Source organism: Lathamus discolor, chromosome Z, assembly GCF_037157495.1.
Source record: "Lathamus discolor isolate bLatDis1 chromosome Z, bLatDis1.hap1, whole genome shotgun sequence".
NCBI classification, from domain to species: Eukaryota; Metazoa; Chordata; class Aves; order Psittaciformes; family Psittacidae; genus Lathamus; species Lathamus discolor.
Window position 1 is genome coordinate 88,979,258 of NC_088909.1, and position 19,966 is coordinate 88,999,223.

General features: G+C 41.3%; 1 protein-coding gene across 1 annotated transcript in view; it reads right to left on the reverse strand.

Annotated features, from left to right (window-relative positions):
* RGS7BP (regulator of G protein signaling 7 binding protein) overlaps positions 1–19,692 on the reverse strand; it is a 40,148-nt gene extending 20,456 nt beyond the window's left edge. The window contains exons 1-2 of the mRNA XM_065662606.1: positions 19,085–19,692; positions 16,186–16,352 (exon numbers count right to left, since the gene is read on the reverse strand). Coding sequence (XP_065518678.1) covers positions 16,186–16,352; positions 19,085–19,243 — 326 coding nt within the window. The 5' untranslated portion in view covers positions 19,244–19,692. The remainder of the gene's footprint in view (positions 1–16,185; positions 16,353–19,084) is intronic.
* Between the last annotated feature and the right edge of the window lie 274 nt (positions 19,693–19,966).

A 19,966-nucleotide genomic window follows, 5' to 3' on the forward strand; every position in this document is an offset into this window, starting at 1 on the left:
TAAACCTGCCTCTGATCTTGTACCTTAAAAATATAACTTATTTGTTTATTACTTAACCATTCACCTTTAAAGGTAATAAAAGATTTGCTGATTCATTTTGAATGTAAGTAGAAAAGTCATCCAACGACAATGTTTTTGTCTAAACAGATCTTAGGAAAAAACCCCCTTATTTGTGTTTCTCCATTCTGCAGAGTTTTTTTTATTGTTGTTTTAAAGCAGTCACAACAGTGCTCCTAATAACAGAAAACAGCTGATCACATTTTGTTTAGTTAAAATCTCTAGTTACTCTGGTAAGGCTGATGGAGTCAATTGGGTATATGATAACACAAGTGGACTAAAACCACAATGCAGTGACTCATATTGTAGACATTTCTAACCACCAAGTTGATGGCCGTTTAGATGTCCCCTTGCTAGAACAATTTAGCTACAACTGTTATAGTAGGAAATATACTTTTCTAATCCTTTCAAGAAAATCTCACCTACTTCCATCGAAGTTATCTGATAAACCAAATGCATGTATGGTCTGCAAGATACAGTCATTTTGAATACGCTGCTGTTCCATTTCTCTCAGAAATACAGCCCCCCTCCAAAAAAAAAAAAAAAAAAAAAAGAAAAAGCATCACTTATATTATTGAAGTATTCTCTTTTTTATGTTGTAGTTCTAAAATTCTCTTGGAAACTCACTATATAGAGTCACAGAATCATGGAATGGTTAGGGTTGAATAGATCATTTAGTTACAAGTCTCTACCATGGGCAAGGACCCCTCACACTAGACCATGTCACCCAAGGCTCTGTCCAGCTTGGCCTTTAACACTGCCAGGGATGGATCATTTATCACTTCTTTGGGCAACCCATTCCAGTGCCTCATCACCCTCATAGTAAAGAACTTCTTCCTTATATCTAAATGAACTTCCTGTGTTTGAGTTTAAGCCCATTATCCCTTGTCTTATTGCTACAGTCCTGATGAAAAGTCCCCCTCTGGCATCCTTGTAGGCCCCCTTCAAATACTGGAAAGCTGCTATGAGTTCCAAACGGAAACAGGGGAAGCTGGAACTGGGTGATCTAAACGTCCTTTAAATCCTAACCATTCTATGATACAATATTGAGAAAACAATTTTTTTCAGCTTTCAGGTTTACAGAGTGGAATTTTCTAGACTTGTTCTAGAAAGCGAATTTTAATGGCTGAATTAACTCAAGCATGGGCAAGAACTACCAGAGGACTATTCCAACTGTTTCACTAGAGGACAAGTCTGATTACAACCATTAGGTAAAACTACATAGACTTGAGTAAAACAGCACTACTAGAATAAACTTTCTTCAGTCTTGCACCACTTCACGTAAGACTACATGTACTGGGTGAGGGTGGTCAGGTTTTGCTAGTGGTGATGGTCACAGAGTGGCCTCTGTGTGAGGAAGTGAGGGGCTGCCCAGCGCTGAGCATGGCAGCTCCAAATAGCTTGTGCTGGCTCCCGCAGCAGGACGCAGTTGAGCCCACCAGCCAAGTATGTGGCACCTCATTGAAAACTTGTTTTTACAAAGGCCAGGAAGCACCACAAGGAGAGAGGAAAAGGGAATGAAAAGAGTGAGAAACGAGGGAACATCATGCTCAGAGAACGGAGGAGGAGGCTCTCCACAGCACAGCAGATCTTCCCTGCAGCCTGCAGAGAAGTACACACCCAAGCAGATGGATATTCCTGAAGTAACTGCCACCTGTGGAGAGCCTGTACTGGAGCAGATTTTCCCAACAGGACTGCAGGCAGTGGAGGAGCCCACGCTAGAGCAGAGAAAAAGGGTGAGGAGGAAGGAGAGTGAAGCAGAACTATTATGGACTGACTATAACCCTCCATTCTCTATCCCTCCTGCACTGCTCAGGTCAAGGGGCAGGTAGAGAAGTTCAGAGAGAAACAGCATGGGAAAGGGGCAGAAAATGTGTTGTTTTAATATTTGTCTTTTTGATTCCCATTTACCCAAATCAGTAATATTTTTATTTTCATTGGCAACAAATCAGGTTACTCTTCCCCAGGTCAAGCCTGCCTTGCCTGGAACAACAGTTGGCAAGCAGTGTTCCTGTCTTTACCCCCACCTGGCTTTCTCCTTCCTGTTCTGCCTGCTTTCTCCCTACGTCTTGCTGAGGATTGAATGAGCAAGCAGTTGGATGCGTGTTTGGCTGTTGGAAAGGGCTAAACCACCACACTAGTTAAGCTTAAAATCCACAACAGGATACTAAGCACTCAGACTTCCAAGTGAAATTGCACGTGTCTTTAATTATGCTTTTGAGTTATTATAAGATTTTAAAAAAATACGAATGCAGGACATTTCTGCATTTTTTTGCAGAAAATTCTAAGCACCCTTTCCATTGCTCTTCTCTTCAGCTGGCTGTCTCTTGCTTTTACTTCGAGGAAATCCATAAGACTCCTTCAGCAGCCAAAGATGAGCTAACAGACCTCTCATTATCAGTCTCAAATTCTCACATTATCAGACTCCCCGTTGAAAAGAGGTAGTGTCAAGTCAGCATCACTTAGCTCTAGCCCCAACTGGTCAAAACACCTTGCAGTCTAACTGCCCGAGATTTATGATCCCAACTAATAGGTAAACCCAAAACATGACATAGACCTTCCCAAAAAGATCCATGCTAACCAAGGAGGCAGTCAGATTAGCTTTATACGCAACAATTTTTAAGTTTCCCAAAGAAATGCCTAAGCAGCAACATGCCTTGTAAGCATCTGCAAGTTCTCAAACAAATTTCTCTGATAAACCAGCGAACAGGTCTGTGCCAAGCCACCAGGCTCAAGTCCTGCATTCCTTCATATTGCCTCTTACAATTTGACCTTTAACAACTGAAACTCACGCTGCCTACAGATTTCCCCTTTGATTTTAGTTAAGGTTCTAAGTTATTTAAAATGTCCCTTAATCATATACTACTCACTAATAAATTATTTATAAAATATCTTTCAAAGTCCGAAAAACTTAAATGGTAAGAATTCATATCTACACCTCTGTGCGGTTCCTGTGGTTAATAGCTAGAAACAGAATGTTTGAAAACTACTAAAACCAAGTATCTCATGGTGGGATGATCTATGATATTTGTTGTGATTTGTGTGGACAAACAGGACAGTCTTCCCAGAAATGCCTGAAAATGAATGAAATGCTTCAGGTATTTGGTGCTGTAGGATCTGGGTCACAACAAACTACTAACATACTGGATTTAGAAGGAACTCTCCTACAGGCAAGCAATGCCACCTGCTGTTGACCATCCACAGGACGCTAAACCAGATAATTGCTTTGATTTATGACACATCTCTTTTTAATGTCTCTAATATCTACTTTGAGTATAAATTTCAGTATAATTCCCCCCCCCCCCCCCCCCAAGGGCACTCCATAAAGAATTTATGTGACTTGGATGCCTGTTACCTGCTTGTAACTTAGTGTTCTGCTTTTCCATATTTCTAAATGAGAAAAACAGAGCAAATGTGAAGGGATGATAAAATGAGAAGTGGTAAGGAGCAATGTATTTGCATTTCCTCAAAAGTATGACAAAACACTTTGGTCTAAGGACCAAAGCTTCGCCAGGGTTTGGGTAAGAGCTATATCACCCTAACAATTATTGAAAAGATCTATACTTTTTCATATTTTTTTTCCTGTTACTCTAACAATGTCACTGCTACAATTCTAAACTGGAAGGAAAACAGTGCACCAAGGAGATCATTGCTAGGTTGCTCAGAGTAAGGTACAATTTGGGATTCTGGATGTATCAAATGCTTCTATGAGGGCTCTGAATAGGTCATTCTTATGACATGGAGTATCTTTGTACCTTTGTAAAAACAAATATCCAAACACCTCCATATAGAAGTTTTCCAAGTGAAAAAGAAATTGTGATATGGTGTCAGTAGAAGTACGTCGCACAGTCCCACCAGATATTTCACAGATCAAATCTGTACGAGTAGTTAAAAATCACAGCTGAGAGACTGTGAGAAAACTTGCATGTGTCAAAAAAGAGAAGTGAAAAAAAAGATACAGATTAGCTTTCTGAATTTAAATTCCCATGTAGAGGAAGAAATTTTAAAAACCATCTGTTGACAAAATGTGTTCAGGAAGAAGCATTTCAGCATAAAGAACTTTGCAATTTTTTCACTTCAGGTTTTTTAATCCTACTCTATTCTCCCCTTGACTTTGCGAACTGGTGTTGGGTTTTTCCTTTCCTGAAATGCTTATTTCTGTTTAGGAAGCAAGGATGCCTCCAGAAAGTCTTCCTTGGGCATCCAGTATTCTGTATTAGCAGCTGCACAGGGATACTACTAATTTCCAACTGTGGAAATCACATGTAGTGTTCTTCAATCTGCATGATGGGACTGCTTCCTCAGCACAAGGCCCCACTTTGCTCAGCCTCTGTAAAAGGGCTAGGGTTGTAGTTGTCATACTATCCCCATAGTACCAATCCCTGTACTTGTGGATGGGTAAATTTTTTGGGGTGCAAATGCATATGGGTAGATAGCTCTGCTTCACCAAAATCACAGCTCCAGAACTTATGGAAATAATTTTGCCGCTTAACTATTTGCCATTCTGATAAGGTTACCAACAGTACATTTGTAATGATCTGTCTTGCCATGACAGACAGATAGATGAAGTGTCAACTTTTCTTTGCTCACTCAATAAATGCAAACTTGCTTTCTTCTGCAATGGGAAAGCAGTTTCTTCAACTTCAAGCACATAATTTAATACATTATGACAGTATTAGAATTCTTATGGCAGATCTGCTGGAAGGAAACATTCATGCAGAAAATATTCATATAGAATATAAGAACAGCAAGGTAAAAAATAGAATATAAGAGAGAAAAGAAGTGAAAATAAAATAAATGAAAATAAAACAGTGAATAATTATTCATATATAAAAAACTAAGTGCATTATTGTCTTATAGTTAAAATGATGTAGTAAATCTAAATGTACATCTGCAAATGTATCCAGCAAGAAGATACTATTAAATAATAGCCAGCACTTCAGTATACTTTTATTTATTAATATGAATTTAAACACCATTTAATTGATTGTACTGAAAGGATTCCTGATTAAGTAATTCTTAATTTAATGCTTTGTTCACACAAGACTTTAATGCCAGAAAACGGCTTCAAATATTTAACTACTGTGAAACAAAACTACAAAACCACTAGAAAAATTAGAACAGATTGTACACACCTTATAATAAATTTGTATGTGGTTGGAATTTTCCCTGTATAACCCTTAGTCAGAGGCTGATCTTGCAAGTTCCTGATGATCTGTTGAGAGCAGTTATCGTTTATTGTTTGGTACTCAACATCTTACTAGAGCACCATGCACTGATGTTCACAATAAATGAAGTCTCTTCTTAGATAACTCTGCAGAAATCTAGCACTTGAAGGGGCATGACAGACTATGGGACACTTTATTGCATGGTCCTGCACTATTACTTTAGCAACTGCACTGGCTGCTTCCAGTGAGGGGCACAGAATCAAAATTGGGTGGTTTGGTTTTTTTTTTTAACCAAAGTGCTTCAGAATATTGAGAATTACTGAGAATTAGTAAAAAGATTTCTGTTAACAGGAAAATTTAAGACCAAACTCCAGAAAGGGTTTAATAAATCAGAATACTTATTAAATAAACAACATATGTGGAATTCTAAGAGCCCAGGTTGGAAGTTTTTTTCTAACGCACAACTTAATTATTTCATGTTCTCACTTCCTTTGAGATATATGAACACATTGCTAAGCTAGTCTGGATTTATAAGATTCAGTGAGATTCAGAAGTAATTTTCTGGACACAGTATAATCAAAGCTGTACAGAACCAAGATAAACACAGTCTCTAACACTAAAAATTGCAGCTATGTGGGATTTCTTAATCAAACAGTATTTACGAAAATGATCAGGAAAGAAGCATTTAAAACTCATGACTAAATTCTCAGCTTTGGCATCAGCTGTGTTTCAGCATAAATCTAGAGAAGAAAATTAATGAAATATGCCAGTGAGACAGATCTTAAAGCAGTGGGCCTCAAGGGGACATAAAGGTGCTCTTCTTGGCTACCTTGGTTACAGATCAGCCAACTGCAACTTTTAATCACACCTGTGAACCTAAGTATGAAGCTTCAATATACTTTTTTTTGTAGCAAATATGTTTTTTTCCAAAACTTTGCTGAGAAAGAAATTTTATCTCAGAAAAACTGAAAAAAAAAATTAAAAAATAAAAAAATTTGGACTGGTCTAACACTAATTTTGAACCATGTAGGCTTCTCTGATACCCCTACTTTTTGTGAGCATAGGGTCATTAGCATGACATGACTTATAAAGTCTTTAAATACCTCTTAAAATTTAGTTTTAAATCTCATTTTAAAGCATAGATATTTACAGATATAAGTTAGTTTCACTCAGGTTTTTGCTCAAGAAGAGCTTATTAGCTGATTTCACTTGTGACATGCCAAGACACATGTAGGAGTCACTATGTGCTATTATGTGTCAGGGCCTAAAGTTCTACCAAATTGACATTTAAAATCATTTTTTTTTTTAAAGAATTTAGGAAAAAAATGTAATCTCCACATCCTTTATTTAGTAAACACTATAGCAATAATAAAATAGAATATCTGAATATTATGCCTTCCCTTGAAAGACTGAAATATAACGCATGAAAAGCTTTAAATAGTATAGTATTTTTCAGAGATAATAAGTACAGGTATCCCACCGTTCTTGCTCCTATAGATGTACCTAACAGCTGGATCCTCTGGCTGATTGCTTTCACAGAAGAAGCCTGGAAAGCTTTTTATGTCAAATGCGATAACACGTATTCTGAAGGAAGGATAAAATGGAGCAAGAGAAGGGCGCTAAATTACAGAATACTTGCACAAACACCAAACGGTCCGAACAAGGTCAGCTCTGATTCTGCAGCATTTCTAAAGGGACCCTGCCAGTGTAATTCAGGCTCCAAGTTTCTCAGGCTATGCATCTTGTTTTCCTTCAATTTCTGATGTAAAAGTTTTCTATACCTTAAAATAGTGGTGTGAAACACTGGTTATTTCAAGCATTGCTACAGATAAATAGGCTTACCAGTGGCTAGAATACTTCATTATTCCTAACTTAGATGTAGAAAAACACCCCTCCCAGCACCTAACTTTAGTGAAATGCTGCACATGCATAGCAGAGAAGAGTATTCCAGTGAAGCACTTCAAATACCTCAACACCTCACTATTTGGTTTCTTCTTCCCGACTGGAGCTTGGGACCCAGAATGGAATGCTGAATGCAGAAGACATGTCAAAACAGAAGCCAAATCACCCTAAATCTTCAGCCTACTTCAACCCTAGACCAAGGTACTGGACAGCTGAATTTACAGTTCACCAAACTGCAGATGGAGAATGCGGAAGAATACTCAGCATCTATGTGAGTTCTGAATCTCTTTTCCATCTTTATGTGATTTATCTGCTTAAGCACAGAAAATACCATGGAAGAAAGGACTAGAACACAAGTTCTCCTTAACACCAAGGAAGCTCTTTAACAGTCTTCTTCACCGGCACCAGCACTGCTTGAAACCCAAGTACAGTGCAGACTTGTACACCGTTTTGCTCCCTTGCGCATAATACTCTCTGCACTGGATAGATGATGGCAATGTACCTCCTTCTTCCTGCAGTTACAGCTTCATGTCACAGTGGACAAGCTATGCTGTTCTGTATCTCCCATGGAGAATGTTGCTATTTGTGGTGATCCTTGAGCATCTGAACATGGGGCAGAGCCCTGGGCTGCTGGGCTGAGACACAGCTTCTCTTCTGTTAGAGGACCCTTCACATCAGCAGCAGGCTTACCTGCCTGGCTTAAACAGCATGTCCTTGAGTGTCTGAACAGTGGCAGTGCTGCACTGGCAAGTTCTGTGAATGTGCAGTTGAGTGTGAGATGGATGAAAGAGTCAAGTAAGTGACTGACAAAGATGCTGCCAGTTCTACTTTTAGCTCCCACATTCCCCTGACTGTAGTCAGAACATTCTTCTAGGAAGTGGGTGCCAGTGGTCTAGAAATTAAATTGACCCACTTTCAACTTTTGTTTTAAAGAAAGTAGCAGGTGCCACTGCGTTTTGTGAAGAGTCCAAATTGCCAGTGTGTGTTAGGCTCTGAGGATGCTCTGACAGCACTTCTGGGATGAAGGTCATCAGAGCTTGGACAAGCAAGAACACCCCACTTCTGCCAGCTGATTAGGTTTACTGTTAAGCAAGGCTCTAAGCTTTTCAGCTTTGCCAAAACTAAGCTATACCGTGTCACTGCAGATGCAGAACTTCCAGGCTTTTCAGCATTGCTGTTTTGGACACAGAGAAGTAAATGCTAAATTCACTTTTAGGCGTGTTTGCCCTTTATTAAATAGGACCTTCAGTTATGAAAGACAGCTCTAGAAAGGGAGATATTAGTACCTTGTATTTTCTAATCCCAACTACCTATTTATTACAGCACAGTTCCAAAGACAAAGGTACAAAGGAAAAATGAGTCTTTGAAGGTTAGCTATTTTGAGAACTCTAGCTTAAGTAAGTAACCTTGTTTCCTCCTCCATTATTTGCTTTCTGAATTTGCCTATTAGAACTTGAGATAGCCAACTTAAATTGTTTTTCAACTTGCAGCTTAAACAAACATATTTATTCTCAACAACAGAATCCACCTTAACTCAGTGCCACATTAAATGGTTTTAGCTTTTCCATGTCCCTTTCCATCATTCATTTTAGATGCACATGACTGGTATAATCAGAGAGAAATTTACAAACAAATCTAACAAAAATAATGTGTGTGTATCTTACCCTCTTGAGAAAGAAGCAAGCTGTGTTATACTTACTGAGCTATTGTGTGCTAGTTTGTCCATAAACAGTATGTTCACAAAATATCCATGTATGAGCTTAATTCCCCAAACATTTCCATGTAGACCAACTCCCATTAGTTAAAAATGGGATTTGAGTCACTGGAACAGGTGCAGTCTCTGATACAAAGCAGAAAGATTGGAGCAACTTCATGACTAAGAAATCAGTGAAAATATTCTGAAGTGGAACAATCAGTGTCAGAATTTCCCCTAGAATTTGATATGGTCAAAATCACAACAAAATTGTAAGAATTTAAGAAAGCTACAGTAATGTTTACAGAACCTGAATGTAAAGTTGCTGGAAAACAACACTTCATAATTATAAGAATGCACTGGAATGAATTTACTCCAGATCCTCAAATCTCTTCTTCAGAGGGAGACAAAGATCTCCCTGACTTTTCTCATTTTGGACAGTCCCAATTAAGTCATCGGGACAACTTACTGAGTAAGGTACTGCTCAATACTTGTAAGAATTGTGGAATCTGGCCCGCCAGAGTGGAAAAACTTACTGAGATGGTTTTAGTGTACACATGTGAGTGCAACGGGTAGTTTCATATTTCCAACAGTTTTCAGAAGTGGAGAATCTCAACAGTTTGTATTTTCTTTATAGGATTTTTAGGATGAGATTTTTAAGATCTTACTCTTTCAAATATCTGCAGTGTTTCAGCAAAAAAAACAAACCGTATGAATTCAGGGGGCATTAACATGTGTAACAGTATTGATTCTTGCAATGAATATAGACTGCTTGCTTTGTTTTCTTACATATCACCACATTATTTTTAATATTTAATTATGCTGTCACCAGGCCACACTCTGGTTATCATGGTGCAACCTCTGTGAAAGACTTACCTTATTCTTAACTTTCATCTGGCTGTTGAAATAATACTAACTGTAACTGAGGTAGGATATAGGCGCCATTCCTATAATTCAGAACTCCAGGGATCAACACGAGTATCACTTGTCCCACTTCTCACACATACACTTCAAGTGATACAACAGCAGGCATTTTAATGACATCTATGGAGGGTGGAGATCTCCATACATGCTGCTTGACTGGTACCTAGTTTGGATGAAGCTGTAGTTTGTTGCTCTATCTCCTGACATAACTTTAGTTAGCCCTGTTGAGCTAAGTGTTTTGTTTCTGTTCAGCTATACTGCCTGCCAGCGGTGCTTTATTTAACACCTGAAGATTAAAATTAAAGTGGTTTCTTTTATGTCTTTCTTAATGTAGCTTTCACTAAGTTATAAGCCTGAAGTCTCCTTTTCTCTTAATTTGTAAAATATTTTGCAGCAGTCTTTTTTGTCTCCTTGTGTGCTGTGGAAGTAAGATTATTAATTTCAAAGTGTTATAATTTGGGGAAAAGGTGGGCAGTTTAATAAAAATTTGGCCATAATTGGGTAACCACAGAATGTTTTTACACAACCATAGGAACTGATGTAATATTAATTGGGGCTGACAAATTAACCTCTATTGCTTTTTGAAAAAAATCAGAAACCTACTGTAGATTTCACAGGAAAACAAAAGTAGGAATTACCTAAAACTACATACTTAAAGCAACAACTAAGGCACATGAAAAACAACCAGGTGCTTGGTGACAGCCAGCATGGCTTCACTAAGGGGAAATCCTGCCTGACCAATTTGCTGGCCTTCTGTGACAGGGCTATGGAACTGATGGACAGGGGTAGAGCAGCTGATGTCATCTACCTGGACTTCTGACACTGTCTCACACGACATCCTTGTCTCTAAATTGGAGAGACATCAATTTGATAGATGGACCACTAGGCGGATAAAGAACTGGCTGGATGGCCACATGCCACACGTAAAGAATTGTGGTCAATGGCTCAATGCCCAGCTGGAGACCAGTGGTGATACTCAGCGTCAGTGTTGGGACCAGTCCTGTTCAACATCTTTGTTGGTGACATGGCAGTGGGATTGAGTGCACCCTCAGCTAGTTTGCCGATGACACCAAGCTGTGTGGTTCAGTTGATAAGCTGGGGTAAGGAATGACATCCAGAGGGACCTTGACGGGCTCAAGAGGTGGGTTTAAACTCACACAGAGGAAGTTCAGGTTAGATATAAGAAAGAAGTTCTTTACGACGAGGGTGGTGAGGCACTGGAACAGGTTGCCCAAAGGAGTGATAAATGATCCACCCCTGGAGCGTTTGAACCTGGTGGCGTTCAAGGCCAGGCTGGATAGAGCTTTCGGCAACATGGTCTAGTGTGAGGCGTCCCTACCTGGTGGGTGGAAGTAAATGATCTTAAGGCCCTTTCCAACACAAACCATTCTATGATTCCATGATTCTCTGAACTATAGTAACATTTTTGTGCACTGCAGTAAACACAGGAATGCAATCAGAATGTGATTTTTAGGTCTACTTCCTTAACTTTTCTTGAATTCAGGGGGAAGTTACATTGACAACTGTTTTATAGAACCTCAATATCAAAGAAGGAAACTTCAATGTCAAAGAAGGAAGCTTAATCTTGGAATTTTTCCAGTAAGAAGATTTACAGTGTCTCTTGTCACAGGCCAGAATGGACATCTAGAAATAATCCACTGTTTCTGCTCAAAGGAGTGTCAGCTACAGCAGCTGCTAAGGAACATATCCAGCTGAGTTCTGACTATCTCCAAGGATGGAAACTCCAAAACTTCTCAGGGCACCTGTTTCAATATTCTACAGAGCTTACAGAAAAAAAGGGGTTTAAAAACATTTAAATCAAATTTTCTGTATTTCAATTTGTGCCTGCTGTCCTATCACTGGGTACCACTGAGAAGATTCTGGCTGTTTTCTTTACACTATCACATCAGTTATTTTTAATATACACTGACAAAAACCCTTTCCAGTACTCTTCTCCAGGCTAATCATTACCAGGTCTGTCAGCCTTTCCTCGTATGTCAGATGTTGCATGCTCTTTATCATCTTCATGGCCATTGACTAGACTTAGTGAAGTATGTCCCTTTCTCTTTTCTACTATGGAGCCCAGAAGTGGATACAGGACTCCAGATATGACCTCAACAGCCTCAGCAGAAGGCAAGGATCAATGCTCTGCTGGCAACACTCCCTAATGGAGCACAAGGAGGCTCTTCACCCTCTTTGCCACAAGAGCACAGTGCTGGCTCATGTTCTGTGCTCACCAGAACGCCCCAGCTCCTTTTCTGCAAAGCTGCTTTCCAGGTGGTTGGCTCCACACCTGCACTGATATAGGGTTTTATTCCTCCTTAGATCAGGACTTTGTAACACCAATCTGAACAACAGAGGAGAACCACTTTCAAAGCTGTGTTCGCACAGATCTACACTGCCATGCACCCCTGAACTCCTCACAGTTTCATTTCACTCAAAAAGAAAAGTTAAACCAACCAACAACCCCACTGTCAACATAAATAGCAGACTGTCACAGAGATAATACTGCCAGTTCTGGTTTCAGTGTGCCAAGTACACACAGAAATACTTGCATTATGTAAGTGTATCAAGTGCTTGAGAATATGAAAGGGACATTTACAAAAGTGTGTAGACAGTTGTGCAGACCTGTATCTTAAAATACAGTTCTGAGTTGTCTTTCTATTTAGATCCCAGACTTGGAGTACTTCACCTACAAAACTGGCTTGCTCTTTGATGACTTCTAAAATATCATTGCTGTTTAACACCCCATAAAGCAGACCCCTTTTGAAAACAGAGATTTGCATTCTACCCACCTTCCCCCTTCATATTGTTACAAGTATTTTTCGTTTGGAAGAGGTAATGCTGACTCATTTTCTTGCTGTTTTACTTTCTCCAGGTTTGACCATGTCATCTGATATCGCAAGGGTGCACAATGTAATTAATTTGAGATATTGCATTTCTGATAAATTGATACAGCAGAAAATGTAATACAAAGACCAAACCATACTCACTTTCTTCAGAAGACAGTTCATTAAAAATCACTAAGAATTGTTAGTATGAGTGTGGTGAGGAGAAAATGGCCTGAAGTTCTGAGAAAACCAACACTTAAGAGTATACTTCAACTTGCATTCCTAGAAGATCACCAACTAGAATTAGGATATTTGAATTTGAATTATTTTTCTTTGTATTCATGATTTCCTGAAAGGCACGATAGTGCTGGTAAGGTCAGGCATGCACCTGCTTTTTGAAATATTTCACCTGCTTCTACAAGAAAAATCAGAGGAGAACAAGTGAAGACAAGGGTGTAATAGCTAGGAGGCTCTATGAAGTTGGAGACTGAATTTGAAGTTTTCTTTCTCGTATAATCTTTTTTTCTGTTGTAATATTTTTAAACACACCACAGTGTAAAGATGTCATTATTCATCCTCAACATTTTCTGAGTAGAAGACCTTTGTATTTAGACAACTCCTAAGATCTTTTGTAAGAACTCGTATTTGCCAAATACAAATTTTCAGATGTATCCTCTGCAGGAAATCCTATAACTACTGATTGCTGGGTAGTGGCAAGCATACTACAGGAGGTATCACTCTATGCACAGCCTGGTTTTTACACGCTTTTTTATGAGATCTCTGCTCCCAGCAGCTGTCAGATTTGAGCTAGCTGCGGTGATATGGTCTAATCCAGTGCGGGCTTCATAAGACTTTATGTTTCCTTGCTACTTCCTTATCTTTGTCATCATGTCCTTTGTTTTCCTTTCTCTCAGTTTTTAGAATATAAGTCTGGCTTTTACTTCCTCCTTTTCCCTAGCTGAATCTCTTTTGTTTTGTATACTTTTTCTACAGCTAGACCTTATTATATAGGTTTTCTTATCATACTACACCATTGTCCTACTATGATGTCCGTTTAATATTCCATAACTGATATGTCCATAGTCAAAGTTTTCTTCTCATGACTTCTATCCTGTTCAGTTTCTAATGCATTATCTCCGCCTCCGCATTTCTTTCTCTTCCCATAGTTTCCAAATTTTCTTCCAGAGCTGCTTTTCTCAGCACTCATGTGTTCTTGTTTCCTTCCTTCCAAGTCTTTGCATATTTCCTCTTTGTTACTTCCCCTAGTCTTGTGGGACAGGTGAGTTAGGAATGGGAATACCTGCCTCTTCTAGTTGCCTGAATTAGGAGTGCATTTAAGAGTCTCCAATCCTGATGTATTCAAGCAGGAGGCATAAAATGAAGCTGTCTTCTGATTTTCCAAGAAAGACACCAGTCCAGGCAAGATTAATGAACTTAATGTTGTACTGGACAGTGATGCCAACTTCTTGAAAGAAACTGTGCCCCGCAACAGCTCAGGTCACTTAAAGACCAACTGGACGTTACTGATGACTTTAACCAATAGAATGCTGATATGTAAGAAAATTTTACAGACCAGTAATAAAATCCACTAATTGCTGTTATTCTCTCTGGGTAGGAAAGCAATAGGCTTTCTTTAACAAGCTTTGGAAGACAGAATTGGGTGTGTTATCCAGAAGCTTTCACAGTGCAGCGCTGTGCATTTTGAACTAAAGCAGTAAACTAAATGAGCCTTTGCCCAGTCTGCTAACAGTAGCTTCTGAGTAATACACTACCCTCCTGATTATTTAGTACTGAGTATGATTTAATACATTCCTGTCCCTAGTACATTCCTGTCCCTAAGTATTTTTCTTACTGAGACTTTTTTTCCTACCAAATTAGGTTCCCATTCATGCTCCTATGCCATAAGCACTACATCACTCTTCTTGATGAATTAATGACTGAACCCCTGAGACTACTTATTACTCCTCTCCTATTTCTTTCCTACACTGAATCCTTGCTGCACCTTCATGTCCCATCTTTCCTCACAGGTACAACAAAGTTAATTGGCACATATAGCTTTCCTCAGCTGTAGGAACGTAGGGATGTGAAGCACATCTTGCAAAATGTCTGTCAAACCAAATAAGTAATTTCCAGAGGGTTTCTAACACCTACCAGTTGTTATGGATATCACATTATTATCACAGTTATTTAAAACAGTTTTAGATTAGCTAAATGTCAATCTCGCAGTGACTGCACAACCTTCAGGACATCTTTGTGTATGTGACAGACTCCCAGCTGTGAAATGATTATTTAAAAAAACCTTTATACTTCTAAATGAGCATGTATCCCTGCCTGTTTTGTTTTTTGTTTTTTTTTTTTGTTTTTTTTTTTTAATGGGAAAAAATAATCCAAGTGAGGTTCTGCTAATCAAATGTATTATTTTGATTGCTTCCATGTTTTCAGTATACTGATTTAAAGGACCTGTGTCTCTTGGTTGCTTTTGTGTTTATTTAATTCTCACGCACTTCAGAAACTTGAAAGCATAAATTTTGTTTGAGGAATAAATCAGAGGTCATGATATCAACTTACAAGTCTTTGCACAAAACAACATCTGAAAATGTTGACAGTTGTACTAAAATGACCAACCATTGTTTCCTTCTGTTAAGTTTGTTAGTGCGGTCTTCCCTCTTACACTAAACCTATGACAGATTTCTCATACACATTAAAGTCATGAAAGAACTTCAGTGGAAATTAGGCAGAACTGCAAAAAGAGAAAGGTGCTTTTTGTTCTTCCAGTGGTACACAAAGGACTACAATGAATAAGGCAAGTGCAGAAAGTTCTGACAAAGTGTAGTCAGGGAGGCATGACTCAGGAGTACATGTGTTAATGCAAATGCCCTAGTCACCACTGTGTGAATAACACACAAATAATTAGACTTTGTGTAAGTAGCATGAATACCCATTTTAAAAGACACAGCTATTTATGCCAGTTTATCTTGTACTGAGGCATAGTCTCAAGAATGTGATATACATTCTGTCACCATGGAAAGAAATGTATGTAATGTTAATATCAAAGAATAAACAAAAACATTATATGCCAGGAAGGCTTTACTCCTCACTTGAATAGAAATAAGGATTTAGAAACATGTAGAATATAAACACAAATTTTCACACTAGTATTTGTATTCCCCTCCCCTATGTAATTTTTGCCTAATTATTTTTTCATCTAGTTTTGTAAACTCTCTAGTTGAGCTGAGCTAGTTGTCTCTTACTGTTCAATCAGGTATACCAAGTAAATGAGTGGGCAGAATGCTATTACTATTTCACTGCTGAAAAGCAAGGCTTCCCCCTTGATCTTTTTAAGTCATCTAGTGATACAGAGTAAAATCCTGTTCGTCTTACATAAAAGCATCCAGTGATATCAGTAGGATATCATGTCAGTAAGGAGACCAGGATACGACCCAAAATTGCACTACCGTAAGAATATGAGCATTCTGTAGATTTTGTGGTCATGCACCTCTATGCCTAAAACAGAAACACAAGTCAATGCTTTGGCCAAAAGTTTCCATAATGTTGTGTGCAAAGATGTGTGCATGAGTACAGCTTTAATTAAAAGTAAGTAGAATCCTACCCAGAAATTGCTGATAGTTTTTGATGAGCCTGATAGGCCATCTCACATCCTCGGGTTCGAGTTTTGTGCATTTCTGCATGCAGAGACGGGCAGGTGACTGAGACATCCCCAATAGATATGACCAGCTCCCGATATAGAGCCACCTGGGTATTGAACTCCTGGACAAGCTGAAAAACAAAGAGGATTTACTTACATGAGACATTTAACTACACTGATGGAAACAATCACTTTTAAAAAACATGCCCACCCAGGGCTTGTCCCTGCTGCTTCCAATAGCACAGCATACAGGATCAAGACCCCAAGATTTAGTAAATGACTAGGGCCTCCCTGACGGCTGCCTCTTCTGTGAACTATAAATGTTCATTTGCAGGAAAGCAGTGTTTCTGCTTTTGATCCCTGAAAGTGTTTGAGTTATTAGTTTTAAATATCAAGCAGACAAAAAACCAGCTGTTTTGCTAGTAGCATGAGGTTATTTTTTGCTATCATAAAAGACAAAAATATCTCCAGAAATTATTGCCTTTGCTCCTCCTGCTTCCTGATTAACAGCACATTTACAGATTGGAATGTGGCATTTGTTTTTACATTGGCAATTTTGCTAATTTATTTTGTAATAATTCCTGTTCTGTCACTGGCCCTCAAACCAGATTTCAGACTTAAAACTGATCTGCAGCTATTGGCTGAGAACATGCACCAGATTGTCACTTTCCACTTTGGATTCCAGAAAGCACTTTTTTCCAATGTGTGTGTGTGTAAAACAAACAAAGAAGTAAATAAACACTTCAACCTTTACAGAAATCTCATACCCAGCAGATACACATGGATGCTATTGGGTAACTTTTACATGCTATTGGGTAGATTTTACTGTGATGGAGAGATCATTGTAGTTTAGTTCTACTGATCACCTACGTGGGACTATATTTTAAGGAAATGAAGCATTTGCTGTCTTCTGAAAGAAAGCACATCAGACCATTTGCTCCACATGGTGGCGGGGGTGGAAGGCAGGGAGCAATGGAACAGAATATTTATTTATCTGTGTTTTGCTAATTTGACCTCAATTTCCAAACTACATAAAAACAGACAAGAGAACTGCTTGTAATTCTCCAGCCATCATTACGACCAGGAGTACAACATATCCCAACATACGAATATGCTAAAAACGTGGGTTTGACCAGATTTTAAAGTCAAGCCCCCAAATTTTCATAGCCAGAAATGAACGAGTCACTTCTCCTGCAGTATTGCATTCTGACTCTTCATGCACGGAACTGCAATTACCTGTATAACTGAGAACTAGTACCGGGACCTGATTTTTGGCTGTGCTTTCTTAAATTTCATTGTAAGAGTATCAGATAGGTTTATCTGCTTCTGGAGCAGCAAAACAATCCCAGTGTGTTCCAATACACCTGCACCCTCACACTTGCAAAACCCCAAGCTAAATTGAAAGCGCACACCAAACAAAGCCCTAGGCACAGTGTTTGCTAAACCTGGCTTCAACTCTCTCGTTCTGTAGTTTAAGAGAATGCATGAAAGCAATAGAGAGAAAAAAAAAGTACTACATTGTGTCACAGCATAATTATTCTGCATCAAGAGAATCCTGGAACTGGTAACTGTTCCTGCAGACACATTTTGCCAGTTCTCCTGACATCCCCTGTCTAAACAGACACATCCAGCCACCTCAGCATTGACTGGGAAAACAAAACCACACCGGTGCTGCAGCATCCAGTCACAGGACAAAAAAAATACAACACTGGTTTTAACTGCTGAACCGTACTGCATCTTGACAACCCATCTGCAAATGATATTTTATTTCTAATCAGCGAATTCTACCAAGCTAGCATCTCTGTTTAGCTAACCACATTATGCTGCCAGGGGTGAGAAAAAAAAAAGCAGGACCCAGTAGGATCCACTTGTTGGGTATATTTATAGAGCTACTGTGGCAGCTTTTGTTTCTCAGTGCACTGGGAGTTGCTCCCAATTTTGAAGTATCAGAGTGGATATCTGCCAGCACATTTTGCAGTATTAGAGGAAAAAACTGCCAGAATCTAGCAGAACAGAAGTAGCAGGTACATTTCCGATGCTACTGGACAGAGATTTAGCAATATCCAGATCTTTCAAGTAAAGTAGCAGCAACTTCATTTTGTTTTGCATTTCTGTCATTGGTTAGAGGAGCAATTTTAGGGCCCAGTGTCCAGCTAACTGTAGCTTGTGGACCCAGATAGGGGGTATAAATTGCACTGGTTTGAAGGAAATTGTCAGGATCCAAGCAATTTTGAACGTGAATGGGGAAAAAAATGTCACACCATAATGTGACAGTACAAAACCAGCATGAATACAGGCACTTGACCCGGCGGTTTACAGTTGTAACCAGCTGCTCTGGGGAGATTGTTAACAGGTACCATATATGTCAGGAGCACAATTTCAGAGCCTCAAATTCCGGGTCCCATTTCAGAAGGATTTTAGGTCGAGAGCGCGGTTGCCGCACAAGACGGCACGCAGAGCGGGCAGTCACGCAGTGGAACCAGCTCCTCACCTTGTATTTAGGTTTCGGCGAGTTCAAGTCTCGGGACAGATTTAGCCAGACCTTGCAAAAAGTGACTCCAGCTTTGGCAGCGCCGCGAAGGCGGCGTGCGCTGGGGCGAGGGCTCCCGCGGGGCCGCGGTCTCTGCCCTGCCCGTCCCGCAGTCCCCCCCCGGCTCCCCCCCGGTATCGCTCCCCTCTCCCGCTTTGGAACCGGGACGAGCCGGGCTACGGGGCAGCACCCCCCGGGGGACCGCAGTTTTAAAAATAGTACATCTGCACGTGATGGGAATAGGCAAGCCGGCGCGAGGAGCGGCACCGCCGCCCGCAACGAGGACACTCGGAACGGAAGAAAAACCAAGGCAAGCCCACTCTCGGTACCCACCATCTTGCAGTCATCCAGGGCTCTCTGGGTCTGGTAGGTGCCGTCGGAGCCGCTGCCCCGCCGTTCACTGTCGCGGCCGTGCGGTGAGGTCCTGCTGCCCTGGAAGATGGAGGCGGCGGAGCGGGGGCGCTTTCTGCGCCCGCTCGGTGCAGAGATCATGCACACGCATGGGCCGTGCGGAGCCGCCCGCCGTGCGGGGCCCCGCGGGCGCGGGCAGCGCTTCCGCCCCCCCAGCCGCCGCCGCCGCTCCGAGGCGGTTGCGGGTCCGCGCCGCCCGTCGCCTCGGCCCGGCCGGGACCGGGCCGCTCACGGCAGCGAGGGCGGGTACTGCGGGCGATAGCCTGGCGCCTGCGGGAGAGCCCGGGGAGCGCCCTGCAGCATCGCCTCCGCTACCGCGGGGAGAGGCGGAGGGGCTGGCGCCCTCCGTCCTTCAGCAGCATGTCAGTGCCTGCGGAACCGCCCCGCCGGGGGCATGCTCTGCCGTCCTCCCTCCAGCGGCCAGCGGGCGGGTGACGAGCGCGGCCGTGCCCCGCGGGCACCGGCTCCCATCCAGCCACCGCCAAGCCCTGCCTGAAGCTCAGGGCGGCGGAGCCCGCCCCGCCCCGCCGCGCCCCTACGCGCTCCTCCCAGCGGCGCGTCTCGCTTCGCCGGGGCGCCCGTCGGGAGCCGCCGCTCGGAGGGGCCGGTGGGGCCCGGCGGGTGACGCTATCGACAGCGCACCGCCCCCGCGGGGCGGGAGCAGCGGCGCCAGCAGCCCCCGGGGCTGTGCGCCCCCCCAGCCCACCCCCGCGGCGCCCCCGAGCCCGGCCGTCGCGGGAGGCGGGTCGCCTCGGGGAGAAGCGCCTGCAGGTGCGTGCCCCAGGGAGAAGCCGGGGGCGCCTC